Below are 26,303 nucleotides of genomic sequence, written 5' to 3' on the forward strand. Positions count from 1 at the left end.
TGGTGGAATGAGGGGTAGATCTTGTAATTATCGAGACTGGCTCCTCGTTGAGCTTACGAGACACACCCACCACCACTTTTCAGCCAGGATATCAAAAAATTACGATTTGACACGGCCGGGAATAAAGTCCAGAAAGAGCTCTTATTCCCGGTCGATGTAAATTTTAACAAATTTGTCCCCAAAACGAGAGGTGTAAGCTTAAAAAGTGAACAATTTTTCAGATGTGCAACAAAACGAAGTTTGGTCAATTTCTCACGTGATGACGGATTTGATTGGTGGAAAGAGCAATGACGTAGGGCTACCATCAATTCGGTCCATTTGATCAGAAATCACCGCCAAATGTAAACAGTCCTACACAAAGATTTTTGTTTATTTATCTTTGCAGTGTACATTTACTTCATTATTCAAGCTACTTGCAAGGCGGGTCGCCACTTTGTTCATTTCGATATTTTGGAAGCAATCGAGAGATTGAACTGCAAGGGGATACTTGCACAAAACGTTTCCGCCCGTTTCGTACCTCTACAAGTAACTCATGCTGCAGCAAGTCTTATACCACCACATCTCACCACTTTGAACCGAAGTACATGTTTAATTCTGATACTGACACCTCGGAGAGTACCCCGCCACAATAATTGCATGTAGCTTACATAGAAACAAATCCACGACTTCCAAGTTTCCACGGAAACTGATCAAACCAGACGTCTGTCACCTGTCCAATCCGAAGTCATCCTACGCACTTGAAACTTCCATGAAACCTTCCGTCGCACCCTCACCGCCGATGGCAACGGCAAAAAGAGTAGCCCCTTCTGTCTTACTCAGGTTTTTCCAAGCATGCCATCCCGCCCGTTGAATAACCACATCTCCCTTTTTGAAAATCTTCTTCTCTCCACTATTCACCGCGTACTCCACTTCTCCCTCCGCTACATGTACATAGTCAAGCGTACGCGTACGATGCATGAACCCCTCGGCTCCATCAGGATTAGGGTCGAGGTGCAAAAATGCGGCTGCGCTGCCACCAGCTGAGGGAAAGAAGGGTATTTTCTCTTCCTTGATGATTTCCTGGTGTGCTTTGAGGTCGGTGTCATCGGTAAGTGAGGGTGTAGAGGCTGCAGAGTAGGCGTATCTCAATGTCGTGCCGGGATGCTTCGAAATTGTTACAAATGAGGTGGAATCAACAAAGGTGGTAGTTTTCCCATCAGGAGAATTGGTGGTAATGTAACATTTGTTATCAAAATTTGGGGTGGAAGAAGACATATTGAGCCGATCTTCCTAGAGCTGTTTGAATTTGAGATATCCAGAAAAAAACTGAGATTTAATGGGATGTTATTTCGATGTCGTGGGCTTATGAGTAGACAGGTGGGAGCCGGTGGTTATATATGTACAACAATCAATGACCTGATGTAAGATCTTACTATGGTTGACCTAGTCGATAAATTTGTGAACCTCTCAACGTAATGATTGGTGGATTTTAATGCTAAACCCGAAGATATATTGCCATTAACACTGTTGAAGGCTGAGAGGTTTGTACTTTCAGTATTGATTGGATTGCCCGGTAATGTGTCCATTTTGCTTCGTGTTCCGGTTGTGGGGTCGTTGTCAGTCAGAAGCATACATATGCATTACTTTGGCCAATCAACGAAGCTTTGGAGGGGTTTCGATATCCACAGCCAAAGGCATGGGGAATCAAGGAGATCAGTCTCTCGTGATTGTATGACAGCGTCTCTTAGAAAAGAAATGCCTAGTAGGTTTCTAGAAAGAGCAAACAAACATGCCATCTGACACACGAAAAAATCCGTCAAGAGAGCTATGACAGCTTATCCGAGCCACTCAGTGTTAATTCATGACTGGTAATGAACGATCTCACTGAAAATCGACCAGTGCGGGGTAAACAATCACCACTCTTGCACTCTCATTGTTGAATCAATTCAGTGACAACCACGAATTCTTCAATCGCCCGAACGACACGGAAATCCTGAAAGAAGTAAAAACCCTCAATACTATTGGCAAAACGGTATGTACCAATAGAAGTTGTAGGCTTCGCAGGATTTCGAACAGGCAACTAACTTGTGCCTCTTTCTGATGAACCTTTGTGTACACACTCACTAGTGTATAAATTGAAGAGGTGGGCATGGGCTGTGCCCATAGCAATGTGTGAAAGAAGGCAGGGGAGTCATAAGCTCAGTTGGTTGTCGAATCAATATTAATAGCAATCCTCGGGTGCACCTTTCAAGGTTGTATGCTAGCTTGAATGAATGAAGATATGGATGGAGTTGAGAGTGATACCGGGTGGGTGATATGCGTGTCTTGCTTAATCAGCATTGAATCGTGACACCACTACGAAAGCATTTGTCAGACCTTGCCCAGGTGCAAAGATTCTCTATATTTTCATCTCGATTTTCAAATCTTCACGATTGATGAGAGCTAAGGTATGACTTTAAGAGGTACGCTATGCAGTCCATAGTCAGATGTGCCAGGCATAATAACAAGTCAATGAGAGAGTGGTGGAATAGCTGCCCTTGCCATCTAATTTCATTCTATCAGCGCAATGGCATATGTTTCAAAAGGTGGCAGCTCCTACATCCGATGACTGCTTCGATTGATCGGTGATAGCTGAAATATGATATATGCGTCTAATGCCTCCATAGATACCACCGCAGCGATGCTCTGACAAAGTTGTCTGTGGCACGGCTTCCGGCTAATGGATCCGTCTTTGAAGCCATCAAAAGGGTTAGAACTTGTTAATCTCTGACAGGGAGGATTATACATAAATTTTATCTCATATGTCAACTAGTATTTTGATTTGGAACTGCTACATTGGCTCTTCCGGGATCATACCTCCGATCAACATGGTCGACTTCTATTACTTTTTTGGAAAATCTTGTTGGAGTCTGCTTGTTGGAGACTTATCCACCTATTGGTCTTGTTTCCATTAAACATTGGCTGAACCTTCGAAACGAGTTTATCTATTATTATATTTTGAGTGGGCGCAGGTACTGGTAAGATTACATTTTGATATGATCATCATATTGGCGCTGCATGTTTCTTCTGCAATTTGACCCGGCTTGTTGTCCATTTCTATCAAAATCCGAAGAAGAATTTCAACAGATTCTGGGCTGCCGTCGTTTGACGGAGATCATAAAAGTCAGTTGAAGTTGAACAAGTCCATAGTAGCGATTTGAATTAGATGATGCGGAACAGTGAAGGCCACGCCATTGGGACACAGAAATTAGTAGTAGCTTGGTTCACTCTTGCGAAAATCTCAAACATTCTATGATTCTAGAGAACGGTTCTAGATAATAGTGATTACGCTGTACAGAATCTGTAAAGTCATCACAGTATGCTTCGTGGAGTTACCATGTGGAAGGAATTGAGATCTAGTTTAACATGTAGAAGGGCTTGCAAATTTCCAATTGTACAGTTTAATGTGCTCCCACAACTTGAGAAAAGCTCATCACCACGAATTAGAGTTTTGACAAGACAGATTATGTTACAGATCATTCTCTATTCCATCGTCTTTATTATCTTATTATCCAAAACTTCTCATGACGTCATTTAATCTTCCCATGAAAGCTTCCAATGGGTACAGTTCGCGCGGCATAGTATCTGCTCACTTTCTTCCTACATGTGTTTCTCCTTCATGCCTTAACTATTGAGATTTCCTTTTCCTTTCTAATTTAATTATCACTTGTGCGATCCCAAAGCTCACAATGGCAGCTGTAGGATTTCTCTTTAGCTCTAAGACTACCACCCTCCCTTTCGGCACAAGTTACGCCTACGTTTCCATTCCTCAAGCTGTTTCTCTCAAATTCACCATTCTTTCTCTCCATGGTTTTCCGTCTACGTCCTATGATTGGCTTTATCAAATCCCCTAGTTCGCTTCTAAAGGTCATGGTATCATTGCAACCGACCTACTAAACTATGGCGGTACTGATAAACCCGACACGCTAGAGCCTTGTATCTTCAAGACAATAACTGCAGATATTGCTGAACTACTCAATCATAAGAACATTGAGAAAGTCGATGCGGTAGGCCATGATTTTGGCAGCCTTTCTTATCGCAAGTGATCAATTATCATCCTACCAGATTTCTTTCAAGTACCTTTCTGGCAGCTCAATATGCACCGCCAGGAATGCCATTGGATCTGGACCTGGTAAGACAAGTAGCAGAGCAAGAATTAGGTTTCGAAAGGTTTGGATGTATGCGATTTTTCTTTGAAGAGGATTCTTGGAAAACGATGGATGAACATGTATGTGCAGTGCAATCTTTACTTTTGTCCTGAGTTCACGGTCTTGGGAGTTCACAATTACGGACGCTGATAAAACCAAGTCCGAAAGCTTCGTCTCCCTGATGTATAGCTCCGAGGAAGAAACTGCCAAGAGATTTTACCCCCTTGGTGCCCTCCTTGCCTCTTTGAAAGAGAACCACAAAGCTCTGTCCCCAAATTGGCAAACGCCCCTCTATGTCTCCACTCGTTCTCAGATATTCTCAGGTTCTAGCTTCCGTGGCCCGAAAAATTGGTACTGTTGTCGTTATGGACATGGTCTAGGTATCCAGGAGAAAAAAAGAGGATAAACTTGACTCCCAATTTACTTACCGTGCACTTTTCATTGGGCAGATTCATAAGAGCATTGTGAGGATGGAGAGTGTATCGAAGCTATGGAGTTTTTTACGAAAGATTTGATTACAAAGGAGGTGGATACTTCGGGACGTTGGGTCCAGTTTGAAGCGAAGGATCAGGTTAATGGGGTTTTGGAAGAGTTTTTTGAGGGGAGATTGATATGAGGAGGTGGCTGGAGATGATTGAAATATATACCGTTGTGGAGTGAGAATTGAAATCGAGTCTGAGAATGATTGTATCAAAAATCGAAAATCGAGATTTGTTTTATTTTTGTGTTTTGTGTTTTATGTGTTCTGTTGATTGTTTCTATTCTATGCCTATTTCTCCACCTTTTAACAAATGAAATTCATGATGATGCATGTTATAAATGATTGTTGTGAGGCTCCCTTTCCAATTCCCCCTCTTCCTTCATCCAGTATCTGTAATACCCAAACTCCAAAATAAATTCACCAATCCATGTCCAAATAACAAACCCAACTCTCTCCTCAAGTTTACCCCTTTCACTCCCTAGACCTCCATCATACCATCCCGACTCAATCTCTTTCCCTGCCAAACCTTCATTCCCGCAAAGTAAGGACGGGAAGTATCAGCTCCGTCACTGGCGTAGAAGGTTTCGAATGCAGCGATCTCACTGGGATGAATATAGTGAAAGAGCAACATCATGTTAAGCATCAATGCTCCGTCGAAGATAATCAGGAATACCTCGTTACTTCGAATGAGTCCAGTGGTACCAGTCAAGTTCTCCACCAAGCGGATCAAAGATCTAATGGCAATAAGAGCAGAAGCGATGTACATAGCCACGAGATGCCTCTTGTATGGGATACCATTACGAGGGGACTTTGGTTCCACGGTTGCAGAAAGGCGCTCTGTGGGGTTTTGCGAAATGTTGTATTGGAATTTCGCAGCTGTGAAGACGAAGATGGCAAGGAAGACTAATTGTTCGCCCAACCCCATCATGACAAGTCTGTTACCGAGTCTGATCCAACTGGCGGGCAAATTAGTCATGAGACGAAAGATGGAACCGACGATGAGGATGATAACGGAGAAGCAATCGAAGAAGAGGAAGATCTTTTGGAATCTGCTTAGGCGGATTGGAGATTGTGATTCGCCGCCGACGGCCTTGACGAGATGCTCATAGTACATGTAGACTGCTGCGGCCATGATGGTTGGAGATACGAGAATACAGGTGTATTGAATGCCGAAAGGAATAACTGAGAAAGTTGGTGATTCGAAATGTGAAATTAAGCGGCATGCATAACCGATTGCTTCGACTATTGATCAATGTTAGTACAGTAGCTTCACTCTGGGGTATTTGGTGACTCACGTAAACCTCCAACTGCAATGGGGATGAAGAACTTGGTCTTTGATCGCGAAATTTGATATGTGTGTAGAAGTGTTGACTGGACGAAAATTGCTGCGAACATCGCTGCAACTGCCATGCTTGGTACATAGCAGTAGTATGCACATGATTCCAGGGTCGTTGTAGCCACCATGATTGCGGTTATTATTGTGATTGAAGTATGAATCTGGGGAAGTGGAGAAAGATTTGAAAGTTACAATGAGGAATTAGATATCAGATGGATAGTATAGTATGATAAGATGTGTTGTGAAGATGTATTTCCTCGAGAGAAGACCCCTCATCTATATAGCTACACATAGAATCCATCATGATAGCAGTCGCACATTATGTTGGCATTTCGAAAAGACCGTCTTATGTTGAAACACAATAACATTTCCTGGCGTCCCATATCTAGAATCAAAATAGCACATCTTGGCACAGCAAAGGAAAGTTTAAGGATATCTTGAACCAATCAAATCGCCTCGCATAACGCATAGCGGAGTGTAACAGGGGATTTTAGAGTCGTGCTTAGCTTAAACAGCCCAAAGTGGGGTCTTCCAGAACCCCGAATACGCAAATGCGAAAGTTTAAATTCAATTAGCGTGTACCGCAGCGATCCTCTAAAGATTTTCTCAAGTTTCATAGGGCTTAATGGAATTCGATCGACAGCTGTCAATTTGAAACTCCGATCTATAACCTCCGACTTTCATCTTATCATAGATATATTCCCGTCGATGATCAAGTGGCTTGGTGATATTGATAAAATGATGGGAAATAAATTTTGCAAACCTGGCAATATGTGGACAGGACGGTAAAAAAGGAGTAGGTACACGGAACTTGCCAGACTTCTGGTGCAGAGTTTCGTCAAGCATTGGTTACAAGGAGATGAGCCTGTAGTACAGAATAAATGGACAATCCTCAACGCTCCCCGATATATGGCTAGTGGATCTACCCCGTAGTCTGCCTTCAAATTTGCTTGTTAGAATCCAAGACTTTTCGCCAAAAACAGAGACCCAGTCCTAAGTCCCCACGACGATCTAAGCTGAGGGCACCCGATGAGCTTATCTTTGCTGCGCTCCCTTTTCGTGGGCTTCTATTCTTCCGTGCCATGGCAGCAAGGACTCATCAAACAAATAATTGATCCACTGCTTGTTATCAATACTTTTGTACATCTATATACGAGAACTACGGGTGGCTTATTTTGTGGGGTCTACTTAATCTCGACGTCTCAAATGTTCGAATTCAAGACGGCCATTTGGAACTTCTTCTTTGTCCTCTCAACCTGGGACAACCCTACAGATTTGCATGCAATTCATCGGATCGAGAATCAACCCTTCGTGAAGCAGCAGGCGCTCCTATCACATTGAAGTTAATTGCAATTCCGTACGAAGCGAATGGTTATGGTTGATCTCAAAGTGCCCTGTTGATCTGTCGCTCGATATCTGGGGTGGGATAGAGGCCTCTACCAGACAGTCTTCATGAAATGTTGCAATGGACAATGCATCTTCGTCAACACCTTGATTGAGAGTTAGTTGTTTCGTCCAAGTTATGTTGACCGCCAGTCAAAGCCAAGAGTTTGATGGTCAGTCAAGGCTGCATCATACAGTATTCATGAACCACATACTCATATGTTCTAATTGGCCCATTCGGTATCTCAATTTGTCATAAAGTTTCAGGATTACAGGTGCGCCATTCTCATTCCAACTACAGAGCTAACAACTGATATTTTGGAAGCTGCTTAGAAAATTTGCCCCTCAAGCAAAGCGGATCATCGCTACCTCTTCCTTCGCCTCGATTGTAGATCTGAGCCAGGGGTTTAGATCTACTCATATATAAAGCGAGAAGGATTGGAATTTCACTACTTAATACGTTGCAGCAAACCCCCGAACACCAATCGAATTGTGTATCGAAAGCTTTTGCTAAAAATGGTAGCATGAGATGGGATGTGCGGAAGAAAACAAGCCCAGCTTCAGTCTGTCTACTATCTGGCCCCTTATTTTACACAATCCAATTTGCAGATTGTCACATCGCTTGACAATCGTAAGGTTTCTTCGGCGTATATTCATCGCTTCTTCAAAGGGTTGGAGTGTGTTGTCCAAGATGCCAATTTCTTTGACTGCACTTATATCCTTCACGATCGAACTTTTCTAGATCATATTCCACATGGCGTATGCTTCAAGATGGTAGGATCCAATGCTGTTGTCTTAATTTCAGTCCATAATGCGCTAGCTATGTTCATACTAGCTAGTTCCCTTGAGCTAAACATTTGTTTCTGTTTGCAAAGTGCGCAACACTAGCAACGGCAGATTTCCGCCATGGTTGCTAAGAATTCATGAAAACAAACTTGATAGGTTGACCTGACCGTCCTATTGGTCGAGCTTCATAACAGGAAATTTTACCTCACTTCTACTCTCCTTCGCCAACATCTGATCGACCTGCCAGGGTGTCTGTGGCTTTCCTTCTTCAAATACTCCACCAATTGGCCTATAATTGATATAAAAATGAAACGATCCCAATTCATGCATCAGCCTATTCCATTCTCCACTTGCGTTCTTCTTTTTCAGGTTGATTGACAATTTCATGAGAGTTCTGAATCCATGTTTTTCATAGAGACTGCGGCCGTTGTCTGATGCCTGAAATTCGCAGAGGACTTAGTATGTTCTGGGGAGCTTTCTAAGACATAACGGGAAGCAAGAGAGAATAAAAAACGTCCTTACCTCGATGAATCCTTCCAATCCTAACTTATCTGCCATGTTGGTGCCCCAGTCCATGAGAAGTGTGCCGATACCTTTTCCTCTGTACTTTGGATGTACTGAAGTTTGATTCAGAGCTACACAAGAATGGTTGGATTCGACGTTTCCAAGAAGGCGACGCAGAATAGAGAGCAAAATTATGGAGAGATCGGCTTACCTATATGAGGTCTATTCATCCATTGTTGCCGAGGTGTATAACACTGTCTCACAAACTCGGTTGCGAAATTCCTACCTTCTCCTTCCGGCCACCAAGTTGCAACTATATTGGGGAGCTCGTTGGGCCATGACGTCTCTGTAAATATGAGCCACTAAATTTATCTAACATCAGCATAATAAGGGTATCAATGGATAGGAGGAAAATTACCTGACAAGCACCGATGACTGCACCATTACTCTGGTCGACTACATAAATCCAATGGCTAACACCCTCCTTGTATGCCAAATGAGTATTCCATGCTCTCTCCTTGTCGGCCAAGACAGCCGCATCGTGATCTTGAGCTGTGGGACCATGTACTGGATGGAAAAGTTGGAAAGACGATATGTAGGGTTCGCGCCAGGCAACCCAAGCTAAATCGACAATTGCGTCTGATTCGGCGCGAGTCGTGACTTCGTGCAGTGTGTATGTTGGGGACATCTTGTATATATATATATATATATGGGATTTTAAAAAGAGATTCTGTTTTAGAAAAATGAGGAAAGGTCTTGCTCTGTCCTTGGGAAACATGATTTCTGGGGGTACATATATGGCAGTGATATGACTTTTGTCTTATGAGGCACCAACAAGATAAAAGACCACTCTGATCAATCAAAATCAGCAACCGAATCAATATTCGAACAGTGTTATCTTGTTGGGCCTATTTAGAGGTTAGTCTTGGTGCGGGGAAGACTATTTCCGGCTTACGATTATGCATGCATGTTGGTGGCCCGGTACGTAGCCTAGTACGTAGTCCATATCACGATATGGCCCTCGAACTTCCACTCAAATCATGAGCAAGTTACTAACCATCGGGAGTGTTCTACGAAATTCATAGGCTAACCATCGTTCAGAGTCTTGTGTCTCTGCATCCTAGCAAAGGCAGTATTAGACAATGCTTCAGAAAGTTCAATTGAGTTCTACTCATGAGAGCTTAGTCCTTCCGAAGACCTATCTTCATAATTGTGATTCTCATAGTTCTTATTAAGACTAAGAACAACTCTCACTCAGCGGATTTGATCAAGAATGCCGAAAAATATTACCAAAAACACTATGCTATCGCGCTTCAATTGATAGACCGCCGGAGAAGGAGAAGTACAGTCGCGCATCAAGATAGTAGAAAACACCATTTAGAGAATAATTACATACATGGCCGGTGCGATGCCAAGATCCTCTACCGCGAAAGGAAAGAGGGGCACCGCCATAAGGCTACGGTCGCAGGTCTAAAATTCACGACACAGCGAGCCTTCGACGAGACCACAACTCTAACAATAATATCGCATCAAGCGGTGTTAGCTCATGTTATGTGTATTAAATCGAAGCACATTCTAAGGGCATTAAAGCAGTGGGGTTATCCCAATTCCAGCAAACACGGTAACCCCAACTCTTAAGCAGATCGCTGCTGACCGTTTGACTTGACCATCCAATCCAGATCGGATTTTCTTTCTGGCTCGGCAAAACGGCATCAAACATTTCTCCATATTGCTATATCTCCTTGTGTCAAGAATAGACTAGCGCCGAATTTCTCTTCACTGCGCAAACACAAGGGCGAAAGCTCTTTACGGGGAGAGAAGTCAGACGTTGACTTACGAACTTACCGAGTATCTGGCTGAATTGATTGAAACGACGAGTAAACATTCAGACCCCGCATTCTCTTGAATCATGGCTCTTCGCTGTCGTAATTCTAGTCGTTGTAGCTCCATTGATGAGATTGTCGCCGCACTCACCGCTATACCCCGCCAGAAAGGTAATCCTTAGATCGGACGGCGTGGATTTTCAAAACAAAAGATGAACCCCACAAAGGCATATCATTCTAGCATCATGTTTCAAGACGAACGAATCAACTAGAGTGATTCCGTTTTCGCCGCATGATTCTGGGGCGTATCGCGTTTCAGACACAGCCGCACTCGACAAAACACAGAATGGCTACTCACACACCCCAGTATCACAGCTTATCATTGCCGATCTTGATATCATACAAGCATATAATTATGCAGGGAGAGTTCTTCAAGAGGGCGCATTGTTTCGAAACTACACAGCTATCAGCCCTCTCGCTTTGCCCTACGAGCTGCATGGAACTTAGTTCAAAGTACATACATAGACGGTGGCGATTAATTACAAGTTTAGGCTCAAAATCGATGCGGGTCATCCAGCATCTCATTGTTTACTTATATAGGGCCAGCATAATATTTTTATATGGCTATCCCTCACTACAGAATACACGACTCAGATTCTGAACACGCTAGCCGCTATAAATATGTTACCATTGATGGGTAACCAGGAGAATACGTTGAACAATTGGGCTTCAAATAACCTGGGCAGGCCTCGGGATAGCTCCATGGTCTTTTTAATGAGGGAGACAGGTCTACAGCAAGAACAAATAGATCACTGGTGGACCAGTCAAGAGAATACTCGTAAGCAAAATATCTTTTCATCTGGCACGGAAGAAGTTTCTCATAGTTGATTTTAGGTCCCAATGTAACAATTACGTCTGGAGAAGTAGGGCTGTTTTCTGAGATTGACGCGTGTGGTTCTGAAAGCCGCAATTCCAAACGTGCACACCTCGACTTTTCAGACTCGACACCCATTTTATTGGGCAACAACACACAAGACTTCGATGCAGCGTTTTCCGGTCTTGATGATTGGTCTCCTCTCGAACAATCATGTTATGATTTGCATGGACCATCCTCCACGGATCTGATGAATTTTCAACCCCACGGAAATTGGTGCGATCAGTCGACGGAGCATGGTCTCCTTCACTCAGATACTATGACATCCTCCGATACCGATTCAGTATCGTCGATATCATCAGGTTATGAGAGTAAGCGCACTTCAAACAGATCATCCGGACGTACTTGGGGCACTACATCAACGCTTTTCTCCGTAGACGAAGCCCAGGAGACAGGCCCAACTAACTCACCTCAGAGTTTCCCGTATCATCAGACCACACAGCCAGCAAATTTGGCTTCGGTTACAGATTTTCAACACAAATTAGCTGGTGATCTCGATACAAGCGAGTTCACTACTCGACACTACAGCTTAGAATCTAGCCCTCAACCACCTACAAGCTTGAGACGCAAATCAAACACCAATCTCAATTCTAAGAAACTACCAAATGTACCTCAGAAGCTTTTGAGATATAGCTGTACTATCTGCCGGCAACCATTTGAACGTAAAGGTGCTAAGGGCGACTGGAAAAGGCACGAACAAACAAAGTGCGAGCAACAGAAACTGTGGTACTGTATGTCTGAAGAGCCCACTTTTCAAGCACATAATATTTGGTATTGCATGTTATGCAATCATGCTGATGGAAATCGCAATGAGATGATTGGCCATCTAATTAAGGAACACCGATTTCAAAATTGCTGGAGTAAACCTTTGTCTAAAAGGAGCCATCCCAGGAAGGACAAGTTAAGGGATCATTTGAAGAAACATCATGCTTTATCGGAAGGATCCAATGGTTGGGAAGCATGGCATCAAGATTTGCCCGAAAAAAAGGCTTGGGGCTGCGGCTTCTGTGGTGGTTGCTTTTTCACTTGGGATGGTAAGTCACATGTTCATCTCCATCAGCAATAGTGTTTTTCTTTCAATTCTTTTTTTAATTCGTGTGGAATTAACATGGTCGATGATACGGATTTCAAATAATTTGGGCTCATGAAAACCGATTTTTACTAACCTCAAACAGCAAGACTTGACCATATTGCCGAGCACTACGAAAAGCAAGGTCTTGATGTATCAGAATGGTCATTGACGAATGTAATCAAAGGCTTGCTCAAACAACCTAGAGAATGGGATGTATTGACTGCTTGGAACACAATCGTTGGTCACAATGAAAATTCCTGTACATGGTCAGATAATAACGCTCTGATGTTGCAGCGCAAGCTAGAGTATCGCGACGGCACACCACAGAGTCTGGCCGAAGAGGCGAGAAGATTGGCTGAAATATCTCCTCACAACTCCGTGCCGCAGACTTGGCCCCTCTATGAATCTCGTGCAGTAAGACTAACACGAGATTTGTTGACTGGGCCTCCGAGAAAAAATCCTTTAAACAGGCACGGCGGCGTCTTCTATGGGGAACCTTCTTGGGCACATGTTAAGCACGCAGATTTCGGAATGCAAGGTGATAATTATGGTGGATATATTTAATGGTCGAGCAATCTAAATGAATTTGAATGATAGAGACGTATGCAGAAGCAATGGTATGTGGGAGCTGGCTATCCACATCCTAAAGTTTTTTGATTCATCAGTTGATGTTCCTATGGGAACTCTAGCGTCTTTCAGGAATTCACACCTGATAATGAGCGTAGCCTGGTGCTGAGCGCTATAGATGAATTCATCATTTGCTCAGATATTCAAGTAACCTAGACGGTGAAAGAATGGAACCAACCGAGAGAGGTTTCGGGCTGGAAAAGACAATAATATCGATGTGGTAATTGAAAGTCTCCCGAGTTCAGGTTTCCGGCGGGGCCGGTGGTGGTTAATATAAATTTAAAGTTCATACATCAAAGCAGACTTCAGGAAAGTTCTTGATCATAACAATAATATACTTTCTTTCATCGCTCCACACAAGATGCAGAAATCGAATTATTTCAGTGAGTTCTTTCAATGAATGCTTTAATCAGACAGATAGAATGAGAGAAGTGATGTGAGACTGTTGAAAATTGGAGAAATTCAGTATCAACAGCTCTGTCACATACAATTTTTATTGTCAAAATCTTGCAACACACGTCAATGATGCATTCTCCCAGGAACGTCTCTCGATTTGTGATAGCCATCTGAGTAGAGCTCTACTTTTCTTCCTATCCAGGATTGAGACAGCTCTGATATTGATTCCTACCAACTTCAGTCCAGAATTGGAAGCGAGTGGTGAACGTTACTATCACAATATGTGAGAGAGCATCACAAACAATCTGCTAATGCTTGATAAAATCTGGAAAAAATACCAGAACATCTCCAGAATAAGTTAAAGAGATGACTGGGATAACTGCTTTGCACTATAAACCTCTATGTTCAGCCGTCAAAGGTCGGAACCTCCTGGATAAAAATCTCGCCTGGAGAATCAACAATTGTGAAATTGGGCATGACGTAATGAGCGGATGAAGATAATCGCTTTCTAAGCCATTCCGCATGATTTGTGCTTTCACTGAGTACGTACTAATCAAGTCAAACTTCGGTACTTGAGTACACAACACGGAAAAATCTGACCATTATTTCACCTTAGGGGGGTGGCATAATTTATTTATCTATATTCTGTTATGAGTGTTTTGAGTGCTATCGCAGATCCTACTGTATGTTTTTGAATAGAGAAGATGAGGGAACTAGACTGCGCGGGATACTGGTTCGTTCAGAACATGGGCTTATCGAGTTTGGAGAATTTGTGAGAAGGCTGGTCTGTTTATCAAGATACTGAAGGTTGATTTAGTGAACTCATGATTGAGACGAAGTTTCGAAGAATAGCTGGATCAGTATCTGAGTCTATGATTGAAAATATAATGATAGGGTCTTGGTGTGTGAAAATCAAACTCCCCTTACTGTTTCGGATAATGGGGATGCTTATTACCTGGAATACTATACGCAGTATCCGAAACCATGGGTGATTGAATAACGCGGCTAGTTGTTGAAGTTTTAAAATGGTAGATGTACTGGATGTCCGAAGTTATGGACTAGCAAACTAGATGCCAGGCGCGAAAATTCGAAAAGCATGCCATGAACATAGTCTAGCAATTTGAATGATTGAATCTCAGAGTTGAAAACTTCGTGGTACTGCAATTCGGACTGCTGTAAGCCTTGCACATGAAAGAAATGAACATTTGAAATAGGAAATTTTGAAAAGGATGCATGCTGTCTCCAGGGTGTTTGATGAGAAGGAGAATTTTATGGATTTGGAAATATGTATCGGTCTTGTGAAGCATCAACAAGAGGACGCTTTGCAGTTCCTAGCTGCTTCTTAAACTTCAAGGCTCAATTTTGTTTGATACGTAACTTTAATATAGTGTCTCTGAAGTCTCAGTCTATTTTTCACGCGCTAGAAGCTGAATTTCTCACATGTAAGCAGATATTCTATTATCACGACCTCAAAAGTCTAATTTTCTGTAAAGCATCTGTATTTTGTGAAATCTATCGCAGTACCACTTATCCGCCCCAGTATTGAAAATCGGTCATCCTAAAGCGGACTGACATAGAAGCTTCGATGATAAGTAGGTTTTTTCTTTTTTGAAGAGTAATAAAGGAAAGCAGAACGAATAGTCGCAATAGTAAGAAGACAGCGTTTCTGAATGATCCAGACCTTGCCAATTGAATCTCCAGCAGTTTCAACGTTCGAATTTCATGGTCGACTTGCACATCTCCTTTCCGCCAACAAGACATTTGAACGTGAGGTTATCGCCCTTATTGCCAAATACGATTTGCTGTTGAAGCGCAATTTGCTGCACCTGGCGGCCGAGCTGAGCATTAAAATGCGTTTTCAGATTTTTACCGAAATCGAAGCTACTATCTAGAGTTGACTGAATTTCTCCAACTGTCTCGACTCCTATACCGCATTAGCGTAATCAGTCTTGATTTTAGATTGATGATCAACAAACCAGGGTCAGAAAGATACTCGGGAGGTTCTGCTGAAACGCAAGCGTAAAGTGTACTTCCGAGTATTGTTGTCTCATGTGTATATTCCATGACACAATCAACAAATCTACAAGTATCCTTTGTTATTTTGTCCCCCTACCACGTTTCGTTGGTTAGTATAAAAGGTAGGTTAAAGCAAAAGGCCTTCTATGGTGTTGCTATGAAATTATATTGATCATTAGGGGGTTTGGCCTGATGGCAGCCTAGTGTGCGGGTTTCATAGAAATAGATTGAGCTTGTTGAGTGACTTGCCTTGAGAATCAACCATTCCATTCGTCCACGACATCTTTTCGTATCTCCCCATGAGTCAATGTAAGAATCCTCCTCTGGGTCTATACCTTCGCGGAAAGTCTTGTCCAAACAAACACCATAATGACGACGGGCTTGCTTAACCCGAGGCGCGATTCCTTCTAACCCGCGTAAGGCAGCGCCACGTACAACAGCAGACTGTCTGAAGAAAGTTAGCATAGCAACAGATCAGCACTACGTGTAGATCTTGGCTCACGGGTGTAAAGGACACATCAAATTTATGTTTCCGTTTCGCTTGCACCATGCCTTCAACTTCTTGTTTAGGTATGGTGATTCCCCAAACCCCCCAACGAGAATAATGCGCTAAGACAATGTGAGTGATTTTTGCAACCTCAAATTCATTCATTGTGACATGGAAACATACATTAATTTTCGCATCTTGAGTGTCCTTTGCTGCGTTCACTTGCTGTTTTACCAGCCTTGTAATTTCTGTAATGACGGGATCGAAAAGAGCTTGCATATCCCGACTGATTTAAGATTAGTATGTTTTGTTTCCAGTGGACAGAAGAGTCTTACTGTGAGAGTAATACAACCCGGTCCTCTTCATCAAAATATGCAGAGTCTACAACATCAAGATTGAGAGGGCCCAGCTCTCCAATTTCTCTGTCATCGTTACGCCCAAAGTCTCGTTTCAATGCTTCGAATGCGGCCATAAATCTGCTACCTGGTCCCTTTTGACCAAATGGTAGATCATCAAACGCCGCGCCGAAGCGTTGAGAGAGCATTATTTGAAGATTCCGATCAATGTGTGTTGATCCACACTTTCCACCTATTCAGTAGGTTAAATCGATTCTCGATGGACTGGTTGTGTAAATGCAAGTAAGACTTACCAATTCCAACACATAGTTCGTCAAATGACAGGTATGGCTGCACCTGGATGATTTTGTACGTTGTGATGTCGACAGTGCCGCCTCCACAGTCGCAGATTAGAATATTCTCATCGGGCTAGGTTTGTTAGTCTCTATCATCAAAAGTGGTATGCTAAAACATACTGTGATCTGATTCATTACGTCCGATCTTGAAAATTCCTTCAAAGTTGCGATGGCTGCAGCTTCAGGCTCGGCAATTGTGTAAATCTCGTCTCCTGGTCTGTTCCCAAACCCGGCATTCTTGGCAGCGTTTAGGGTAGCATCTTTCGCTTCTTCTGACCACACTGCAGGTAATGTTACCCAACATTCCATTGGAGTGTTTTCAAAAGTCAGATCAGTCATTTGTTGCCGCAATTTCTTTGATACATGTGTATATACCTCGCGCAAAAAATCCTCGCAGACACCTGCGGCATCACGGAATGGAGGTAATGGGAGCATACCAGAACCCTCCATACCTGTGAGCGATGGGTCATCATGCTCCTTCGCAGCAGCATTCTTGTCAAGCAGAAGTTTAGTCCAGGAGTATGATATCATCTTTGGGTTGACCTCGAATCCCCACTTGTTGTTCTTAAGTTTCGGATTCTCTTGGCTGTAAGCAATTCTTGTCGGAGTTTTCCAAGACACATGGGGATCTCCAGGCCATGGAGACATAATAGTGATATCCTCGATGCCAGCCCTGTCTGAAGTAACGTAACTGACGCCTATAGTTATGTTAAAGATGAATACCTTAAGGTTGGTTCAATTTAAATACCTGAGAATGTTGTACCATAATCAATTCCGATAATGATCTTATGGTTGTTTGCTCTAGCGGCAGAGGGATTCAGAGAATGTCCTAGAGACCTGAGATCCATTGGATTGGCCATGATGGTGGTACTAGTAAACCAGATCAAGAGAAAGATGCTGATAGGTTTTTGGAATTGGCAAGAGGTCGGAAATTCGAAACTTGAGAAGAACTCCAAAGTCGCGCGGTAACCCGGCAACCCACTCCCATTCACTTGTTTGGAGCTAGTGATAAGCACGTGCCAAGCTAGGTAGGCAGCTGATCGGAGCAGGTATACAAAAACTTCACCTTCGTCTTGCTACCTTCGTTGTCCCTTGCGGTATCAATTGTATCCCATTCAAGCCTACCAGGTATATTGGTAGAAGTCAAGATGACTGCCGCGAATCCAGAGAAAAGAGGCCACCTCGTGCAAGAAGACGAGAATTCACAACCAAGACATCAAGATGAGGTTTTGCCGAAAGAATCATTTTGTGCAACAAGCATGCATGAGTCCGACACCGATTCACGTTCAATGGCGCAAGAAGTTTCGACAAATGGTCAACGAATCCCTTCAAGTCATGACACCCACAAATACAAGGATGTAAAGCACACGGTACCTGATCGAGAGATCAAGCAGCAGGCGAAGAGAGATGAGCTGGATACCGATCAAGGTATATCATCATCATTCCATTGAGAATACGGCTGACTTTCTCACGTAGGTACAGAAGAATCAGGCTATGGGAAATCAATTCGTAACATTTGGGCTGGCTTCAGCAAAGGATATTTGCAGGTGCCGGACAGACAACAAATACATAGTCGGCGTAGCAGTTTCGGCAGCTTACAGTCATCTCTTCAGCAGCCACAAGTACATGACAAGACAGGAAAATATGTTCCAAGCGTGACAGAGCATGAGGAGATTCGCGGACTAGAGAGAGAAATCGACAGACTACTCAAAGACAATGACAGACATGATGTGGCGAGAGGCAAAATTGAAGGCGACTTGAGAGCTATGCAACGCCAGAACGACATATCGGAAAATTTAGTACGCAAATTGCAGGCTAAAAACCAAAAGCTTGAGTTCGAAAAGCAAGAAATAGAAGAAAAGCATAACACCTTCATTCGAAAGCAACAGGAAGCCTCATTCAACCAAATGACAAACTCACGCTGGATGCCTGTCGAGGATAGTAAAGTCATAGGAGATCTTGATAGACTTAAGAGAGACATGAGAAATTGGGCGAAAAAAGTGTCGGTCAATGATTTGCATGCTCTCCTAAGATCCCTTGGACAGTCCCAAAGTGAAGCGTTATGGGAGGCATTGGGGCATGTACTTGTGTTTGAGCATGGCCAACTCCCTCGAGGACTATCTCCAAGAAATTCTCCAGGGCTGCTTCTAACTGCTCTACTCTCTCACGATATCTATAAAACCATGTTTGTGAGCCCTTTTTTCTTCATCGGCAGAAACATTGTGGACGGGCAACTCAAGCTGTCAGAACATCGCATGGAGCTAGAACGTACCTACCGCTACGGCCGGCATTGTAAGTGAAAGGAGTGCTGGAACGAGAGAACAATTAGGCTGACAGTTCTATTAGCAAATGAAGAGGATGCTCATACTTGGCGATCCGAGTTTTTGAGGCTGCAGTTGCCCCCGATAACTCCCGAGACTTCAGACGCTGGAAAATTCCTACATTACACAACTATGGATCAGATAGTCAGGGTAGCAGACCAACAAGCTTTCAACTTTATGGAAGGTCCGGCTCGCTGGCTTATCAGTGATGAAGCACGAAACGAAAGTGCCGACAAGCTTCAAGCTATCTATAGAGAAGCAGCAAATATTTCGTACATGCTCTGGACAAGAAGAACGGCACTGGAAGTCTTTTTCTTAGAGGATATGAGAAATATGCATTTCCGGTTCGATAATAAGTACACGGTTCCACATTCTTCAGTAAAATACGAGGACCATGAGGATCAGCTTGAAGGCAGGGCTCTCAGTATAATTGTGCACCCATGCCTGGTTGTCTCCGGGACAGATGATGCTAAGAATTATGACCAGCGACGTGTATGGGCACCAGCGGAAGTATGGCTTGATAGCAGTGTCTCATCTAACGATTAGCTCCATTACAGGTTCCATTACACTCGGCGATACATAACCGCAGCTAGTTCTTGGTGTGGATGGTGGATGGAATAATGGTGGAGGTCGTAGGAGCCAAAGTTGAACCGTCGGCAGACGTCATCATTCTAGCTGATTCTCGGAAAGCGTTGATATTACAATTGCGATGGTTTATAACTGCTGATAAAACCAGCTCTGAGGTTTTATAGTGGATGACAGGCAGCATATTCATGAAGGCTGCGAGAAAACAAGCAGAACGGTAGACATCGAGATTCTAGCGGATATTCCAGAGAATGTTCCCAAAAGCGTTGATATTACAATTGCGATGGTCTATAGCATAAGCAAAATGCATGATATTCATAACAACCTGTTCGTTGAATGTTGCGTGTGAGATCCCGTGCAGAATGAATGAGGAGTGAGGTCAGAGAAAACAGATTTTAACCTTGCGGCGTTGAGACAAATCCGATCCGACATTTAGCCGATCAAGATCCGATCTTGCGTGTAAGGAGGTGGAGCTGCTCGGATGTAAGAGTTCTGGAACCTACTTACCGCACCCCTGTAATAAATGTAACAAAATCCCCGCAAAAATGAGGTTTTCCTATACAAATTATTATATTAGAAATTTCATTCAAATCTTTATATTTTCTTTTCAAAAAAATTGAAAATAATAAATAATTATAATCAAAATATAAAAAATTATTTGAAATATTTTTCATTATTTTTGTTAAATAGTTATATAATATTGAAATCGAATTTTTCTAAAAATTCTAATATATAACATTTTTCCTATACAAAATAAGCGAATTTTTATAAAAATTTCGAATTTTCAACTTTAATTCCTTCAAATTCTATTTAAAAAATTAGAAAAAAATATTCTATTTATTTTTTTATAAGATTTGATTAATTAAATAACATTTCCTAGAAGAATTTCTGATTTTATCTTTTATTATAATATATAAACTAGGATATAAAAAATTGAATAATCCCATATTTTAGCCGGAAAAGCGTTACATGTGCGGTAAGTAGGTTCCAGAACTCTTACTAATGGTCTGCATCTGCATCGTGTTTGCATCGAGAGATTTTTTACCACAAATACAAACATGGTTACAAATGTTCATGTCTTCGTTCTCTGTTCCGGCTAAAGCATAGTTGGGTTACATAATGTCTTCGAACTCCACTATCTCTAGGTATAGTGCTGAGCTTACCCGGCAGGAGCAACCCTTGTATCATTACTTGCTGAGTGAGACCAGCTGGCTCTAGTAACAGCGAAGACAAAGTGTTTCCCTGGACATAAATATCAACTCATGGTCTATACACACCAAGAACAAACTTTAAATATATACCGTGTCTTTTATCCCATCTACTGCTACAGTTCGCGCCCAATCTATCTGTCTATTAATCTCACACTGAAAAGTATTATGGCTTTCTATCTTCCACAGGACCAAGGTGTATTACCATACTTTCTACTCCTCGTGAGTTTTCTTTTCCGTTCTGATACCCTCAACTCTGCAATCCAAGAATTTCCAAAAGCGGGAGCAATAACTCTTCCATCCCATCCATTACCCCCAAACTAACACCCACAGAACGCCATCATGAGTTTCTACAACTCCGCCCAATGTTTTCTCTCCCTGCCCGGCACCCGAAAACTTTTTTTCGGCCCACATTCCACCATTCCCTCTTCCTCTTCCTCTTCCACATCCCCTAAAACCACCTCCCCATCTTCTCATGAAGCAACCGCCCTCTTTGCCCGCACCTTCGGCTGCTACACCCTTGTGAGCGGTATGCTCCGTTTGATAACAGCATATAATCTTTCCTCTCCTGAACTATATTTCCTTACTTTATGGGCTTATGTGGTGATAGCAGGCTTCTGGGGAATGGAATGGTTGTATTTCGGGACTGTGGCTTCTGGACCTGCGTTATGCGCGAGTATTGTTATAGATGGAGGGGGGGTTGTTATGATGTTGTGGGGATGGGGTAAGTATTAGGGGTTGAGATTTCGAGAGCAGAGAATGTGATGTGAAGGGGAGAAAGCTTGTTTTTACGACTTATGATTGTATGTGTTAATGTTTCAAGAAATGGAACGATCCACTGGTGCAAAAGTTGTACCATGTGCTTATAATCAGATGAGTCTACAGGTCTATATTTGGTACATTAATGTCATCTCCACTCTCAAAACTAATAATACATAGAATATGTTTTTGATCGCCTAATATTTACAGCGCTAGTATACACTGCATTTCAGTCCCCTAAGAAATTGTACAGATGATCTTCCCTTTACTGGTGTTTTTCTCCATCTCCTTGTGGGCCTCAACCACCTTCTCCCAAGGGAAAACCTTGTCCACAAAAATCTTGAATGTACCATCCTCAAATTTAGGAAGGTATTCTTCCAACTTATCTCTCAATTTGCCCTGATAATCCACATCTCTACTCCTCAACGTACTTCCTTCAAATCTAACTCTCTTGAATATGAACGCACCCATATCAACACCACTTGGTAATTTCGTACCACTCATTACTCCTAAAAGCACAACTCTCGCGTCTTTTGCTGCTACATCCAGATCTCCCTGGAAGTAGTTTGCTCCTACGAAATCAACAATAATATCAACACCCTTGCCATCTGTAGCAGCGGTAATTTCCTTGGCCCAATCTTGTGTTTTGTAGTTGAAGCCTGCTGTGGCTCCTAATGTGTTGACGCAGAAATCGATCTTTTCTTGTGATCCTGCTGTTACATAGATAGCTGATGCGCCGGAGTTCTTCGCGAGTTGAATACCGGCAATGGAGACGGATGATGCGCCTGCGTGCCAGAGAATGGATTTTCCTTGAGAAAATTCGCCCACGAGATACATAGCTTGAGTAGCTGTTATCCATGTCTATTTTGATTTTGTCAACTCAATCCGTAAATGATATCTAGAGGGGTGTATATATAACGGGTAATATCATACCTCAGGAATACCAGCTGCCTCTTCCCAACTCAAATGATCCGGTTTCTTTAAAAGCATATGCGTGCTCACAGCAAGGTATTCTGCATATGCACCTCCATACGCCAAACCAAAAACCTCATCTCCAACACTGAAACCTTCTTTGATATCTGTTCCTAAACTTTCAATCGTACCAGAAAATTCCACACCGAGAGTTTTGGGAGCTTGTGGTGGAACAGGATAAAGGCCTTCACGTTGGAGAAGATCCATGCGGTTAAGACCAAAAGCTTTGACTTTGACGATAGCTTCGCCCGATTGAGCGGTAGGCTTGGGAGTCGAATCATTTATGAAAAGGGCATCAGCATGGCCTTTGCCATCTTTGATATCTGAGGAGTTATGTTAGCTAATATTGCTCTCATTGTTGCGCAATTGCGAGTAGCTGGTGGAAACGCCAAGAATAAGAGCTTCAGTTTCCAGCGCATCGAATTAAAAAGTACATACCAACTGCTCGCATAGTTTCAGGCATTGTGCGATTCAAATAACAGGGGATATATTCTGAAATGAGAACAAAATTGTCTTGGAGGAAGATCAATGCCAAGGGGCATTTTGATGTTTATATTGTGATGCGGTGGGGCCGCCCAATGACGATAGCGGGGTAGCTAAAATTCCTGCTTACAAAACATGACGAAAAGTACCCGAAATTCAGTATTTGTACCGGTAATTATTGGTGCACAGTCTTTCGGGTATTTAAGTCCGATTTGAGTTCGCGAATCCCCTTTTCTTTCTTAGGTAGACAGAGACCGGGCTAGCAGGACAAGTTCTCTCTTTGTGTGTCAAACATAAGGATCATATATATGGTTGATTGATATCTAGCATCCAAGGGTAAAAGACGGCTCATAGATGCATCCCTGGGTGGTTTCGAGAATATGTCCTCGCGTAGTACATTCTTATATCAATACCTTCATAGTATTCGCACATCATATCCTCTACTACGAGCCTCGAGATCAGACATCCTTCAACACATCAAGTAGAGTATAGGTAGTTTCTGTTCTAATTTCCATTACACCCTAACAATTATAAAATCCCCTCAAACAACCCGGCCTCATCATTTGTTTGTGGTTGTAATGTACCGGCATGCATCTGGGGAAAATGGGTTGGATTAGGAGCTCCTCCGTATGATTGATGTTGAAATTGGGTGCTCACTATTGACTATGAGTACTGATCTTGAAAGTTGGGTCGAGATGACTGTTCTTCTTCGACCAATTCGAGTATCATGATGCGTTGAAACAATCGGTAGAAGCTAGCGCCTCTTAATGTGCTTGCTGGTCTACATTGAGTTTGACACGTATAAACTTTGCATATAATGGTATCCAAGTAAAAGGACTAGCATTCTGGAAGAATAAAAAGTAGTCATGATATCCAAAACGGGGCGGAGAATACGAGAGCGTGATATAAGATGGCCAATATGCACGACTAAGTTGTTATGAGATGCTCGAAAGTGGCAGCGTTGCCATTGTCTCCCTTAGGAAGAGGCGTAATATATTCATTGGTTTCACGCGGTTTAAGGATCACAATGAGGTATGGATGGAATTATATTTGGGTTTAAGAGAATGTGTTTTAATTATGAAATGACTGACTTACCTTTACTCGGCCTCGCCTCTCCCACTAGAGAGATAGAATTTGTAGAAAAAGCGCCCTGAAAGATTTAATCGTTCGGTAAACGAGTACCAGACTGTAACTTGGCCCACTTGAACACCGTCGTTACATTGTCGGCGCTTGTGAGACAAAACTTCCTCACGAGCGGTGCATCTCTCAAACTTACGTTTTCGGTTTCGTTGAAAAGTGTCTTCGATGTTCAGACGCTTGAGTCGAGCGGCAAGCTCATTGACCTCATGGGTATGCTGGTCTTGAATTGTTGCTTCTATATAGTTTGACATATTGATGCAGGCGTTATTGTTGTAACGATTTGAATGTTGTGATTTGAATGGGAAAGAGAGAAAAGATATCAAGAAGGATGAATAGAGTTTTATACTTAAATTTTGTAACATGTTCACAGCTGAGTCGATGAGGAAAACAATGCACTGATTCTCAGTGCTAGCATACCCTTTGTTATGTATTAAAGAAATCTTCATATGTTTTGAATTGTTCCCTATTTCCTTTGTCGTATCTATCTTTGTCAATGGTAGACTACAACATTAAGCTTTTCTGTCTTCAGCTATTCCATTGTTCGGGGACACCAACGAAACAACAGCCCCACTAGTTCGAGTTGAAAGTTCTGACTTAGGTCCATGGAGGGTATCCAAACGTGCGAATGCTGATCACATCGCCATTAAACCTACAACTACCTCAATTGACCACTTCCCGGCTGTTCAGTCTTTTTTTGCAAATGAAGGCAAAAATTCCATAACTGTAGCCACGGCCCACTTGAGAGTCGTGGTCATATCAATGTCCAAACCTCCATCCTGGCATTTCAGACCTAGCTCCCTAACAACAGCTTCTTTTAATTTACCCTCGACATCATCACCTTCGAACATCCATTTGTGATCCTCAACATAATTTGGCCATACAATCTTATCGACGTATCCAGGTGGATCTTCCCAGAATCCCTCGAGAGTCACATAGCCACTACGAGCCTCCCTTCGACCTTTTGCTTTTTCATAACTAACACGTAGGAAAAGTTTTAGGTCGATCTGGGATTGAAGTGCGGCCAAGGACTTGGAATAGAGAAGAAATCCATCAAAGATGCAAAGACGAATGGGAGAATCTGTGTCTGATAAGATTCCATGTCCTGGCTGCCCAGGCTGAGTCCATGTCTTAACTTCAGATTTCAATGCCTCGATATCTTCATCCGACACGGGACATTCTCCTATAGAATTTTTGTCTTCTTTGGAATCGAGATTAGGCTATGAAGAGTGAGGAGTCGTTCTGCAAGATTCGCAACTATCAAAACACAAATAAAAAATAATAACTGACAGGAAATGTGCCTTCTTTGCGTATATGCTCAAGAGACTTGACCATTTCTGGTATATCCAAAGCTTCCGCGCAGTCCCAATCTACTAGATCATGCTTCTTAGGGAGTCTGGTTATTATTAGTAGGGGGTACATTGAAAAGTACTTCGTAAATCAGACACTAGGTCGCAAAACTGGAAACATATCAAAAGCTATACAGGCAAAATCCAAACTCACTCTTCTTCGGGTCTATAGAAGTCATCTTCGTGAAGAACGAAAGTATGTGGAAAGATATCACGGAGAAGTCGACTAAGTGTTGTCTTACCACTAGATGAACACCCACTAATGCCAAGTACCACTGCTTTCTTGGAATCTTTCATTGTGAGAAGTCAACGGTTCCTATGTCTAAGCTGGACTATCGTCAACTGTTGCTGTCGATCTCGAGATTGCTTCTCAAGCTGAGGCCGTTGAAGGAGGGGTTTGAATATTGGGTAATCATAGTCAGCACCCGTTTATTTTGTCTCGACGCTGTGACCAATTCGATAACGAATCTTTCCGATATCACATCATGTTTTGGTGGATCAATGTCTTGACTGCCTTTACATGTACAGAAGTGATCCGTGAATGCGAAATATTGCCTCAAACGCTGTATGTAACGGTGATATAAATGCATATGAAAGTGCTGAAATATGGGCCTGAGTACATTACCGTCCATTGCCAATAAATTATATCTTCAAAATTTATTCTTATTCGTGCGCATCTTCAATTACAAGACAATCCGAACTTATGCCAGTCCGCTCAATCCCCAGACACCCATGCACACGCCAATCGGAAGCTTGTGGGTAGTTTCTGGGGCAGCTGTTCTCAAGA

General features: G+C 42.6%; 9 protein-coding genes across 9 annotated transcripts; 3 read left to right on the forward strand and 6 right to left on the reverse strand.

Annotated features, from left to right (window-relative positions):
- Window positions 1-729: 729 nt before the first annotated feature.
- EAE98_003799 (uncharacterized protein) lies at window positions 730-1,254 on the reverse strand (the record flags this gene model as incomplete). Its single annotated transcript, XM_038951419.1, has 1 exon — window positions 730-1,254. One exon carries the CDS (start codon window positions 1,252-1,254, stop codon window positions 730-732), a length of 525 nt encoding a protein of 174 aa, XP_038811892.1.
- A 3,871-nt stretch (window positions 1,255-5,125) lies between these two features.
- Window positions 5,126-6,111, reverse strand: EAE98_003800 (uncharacterized protein; the record flags this gene model as incomplete). Its single annotated transcript, XM_038951420.1, has 2 exons — window positions 5,126-5,889; window positions 5,943-6,111. The coding sequence occupies 2 exons, from the start codon at window positions 6,109-6,111 to the stop codon at window positions 5,126-5,128; spliced, it is 933 nt and encodes a 310-aa protein (XP_038811893.1).
- A 1,825-nt stretch (window positions 6,112-7,936) lies between these two features.
- Window positions 7,937-9,344, reverse strand: EAE98_003801 (uncharacterized protein; the record flags this gene model as incomplete). The annotated part of the gene is made up of 4 exons (XM_038951421.1): window positions 7,937-8,590; window positions 8,675-8,787; window positions 8,868-9,018; window positions 9,075-9,344. 4 exons carry the CDS (start codon window positions 9,342-9,344, stop codon window positions 8,324-8,326), a joined length of 801 nt encoding a protein of 266 aa, XP_038811894.1. The 3' UTR covers window positions 7,937-8,323.
- Window positions 9,345-11,160: 1,816 nt separating this feature from the next.
- On the forward strand, window positions 11,161-13,049 carry EAE98_003802 (uncharacterized protein; the record flags this gene model as incomplete). The annotated part of the gene is made up of 3 exons (XM_038951422.1): window positions 11,161-11,317; window positions 11,374-12,447; window positions 12,589-13,049. The coding sequence occupies 3 exons, from the start codon at window positions 11,161-11,163 to the stop codon at window positions 13,047-13,049; spliced, it is 1,692 nt and encodes a 563-aa protein (XP_038811895.1).
- Window positions 13,050-15,214: 2,165 nt separating this feature from the next.
- Window positions 15,215-17,562, reverse strand: EAE98_003803 (uncharacterized protein; the record flags this gene model as incomplete). The annotated part of the gene is made up of 9 exons (XM_038951423.1): window positions 15,215-15,432; window positions 15,485-15,617; window positions 15,774-15,972; window positions 16,027-16,133; window positions 16,195-16,297; window positions 16,347-16,599; window positions 16,661-16,775; window positions 16,823-17,400; window positions 17,451-17,562. The coding sequence occupies 9 exons, from the start codon at window positions 17,560-17,562 to the stop codon at window positions 15,215-15,217; spliced, it is 1,818 nt and encodes a 605-aa protein (XP_038811896.1).
- Window positions 17,563-17,850: 288 nt separating this feature from the next.
- On the forward strand, window positions 17,851-19,891 carry EAE98_003804 (uncharacterized protein; the record flags this gene model as incomplete). The annotated part of the gene is made up of 3 exons (XM_038951424.1): window positions 17,851-18,130; window positions 18,179-18,994; window positions 19,049-19,891. 3 exons carry the CDS (start codon window positions 17,851-17,853, stop codon window positions 19,567-19,569), a joined length of 1,617 nt encoding a protein of 538 aa, XP_038811897.1. The 3' UTR covers window positions 19,570-19,891.
- An 819-nt stretch (window positions 19,892-20,710) lies between these two features.
- EAE98_003805 (uncharacterized protein) lies at window positions 20,711-21,691 on the forward strand. The gene is made up of 2 exons (XM_038951425.1): window positions 20,711-21,038; window positions 21,150-21,691. Exons 1-2 carry the CDS (start codon window positions 20,871-20,873, stop codon window positions 21,549-21,551), a joined length of 570 nt encoding a protein of 189 aa, XP_038811898.1. The 5' UTR covers window positions 20,711-20,870; the 3' UTR covers window positions 21,552-21,691.
- EAE98_003806 (uncharacterized protein) lies at window positions 21,692-23,078 on the reverse strand. Its single transcript, XM_038951426.1, has 3 exons — window positions 22,986-23,078; window positions 22,509-22,870; window positions 21,692-22,436 (listed from the first exon to the last, which is right to left on the reverse strand). Exons 1-3 carry the CDS (start codon window positions 23,074-23,076, stop codon window positions 21,813-21,815), a joined length of 1,077 nt encoding a protein of 358 aa, XP_038811899.1. The 5' UTR covers window positions 23,077-23,078; the 3' UTR covers window positions 21,692-21,812.
- Window positions 23,079-24,560: 1,482 nt separating this feature from the next.
- Window positions 24,561-25,973, reverse strand: EAE98_003807 (uncharacterized protein). Its single transcript, XM_038951427.1, has 3 exons — window positions 25,671-25,973; window positions 25,458-25,563; window positions 24,561-25,387 (listed from the first exon to the last, which is right to left on the reverse strand). The coding sequence occupies exons 1-3, from the start codon at window positions 25,811-25,813 to the stop codon at window positions 24,854-24,856; spliced, it is 783 nt and encodes a 260-aa protein (XP_038811900.1). The 5' UTR covers window positions 25,814-25,973; the 3' UTR covers window positions 24,561-24,853.
- Between the last annotated feature and the right edge of the window lie 330 nt (window positions 25,974-26,303).

The sequence above is a fragment of the Botrytis deweyae genome, assembly GCF_014898535.1.
Source record: "Botrytis deweyae strain B1 chromosome Unknown BDEW_007, whole genome shotgun sequence".
In the NCBI taxonomy this organism is placed as follows: domain Eukaryota; kingdom Fungi; phylum Ascomycota; class Leotiomycetes; order Helotiales; family Sclerotiniaceae; genus Botrytis; species Botrytis deweyae.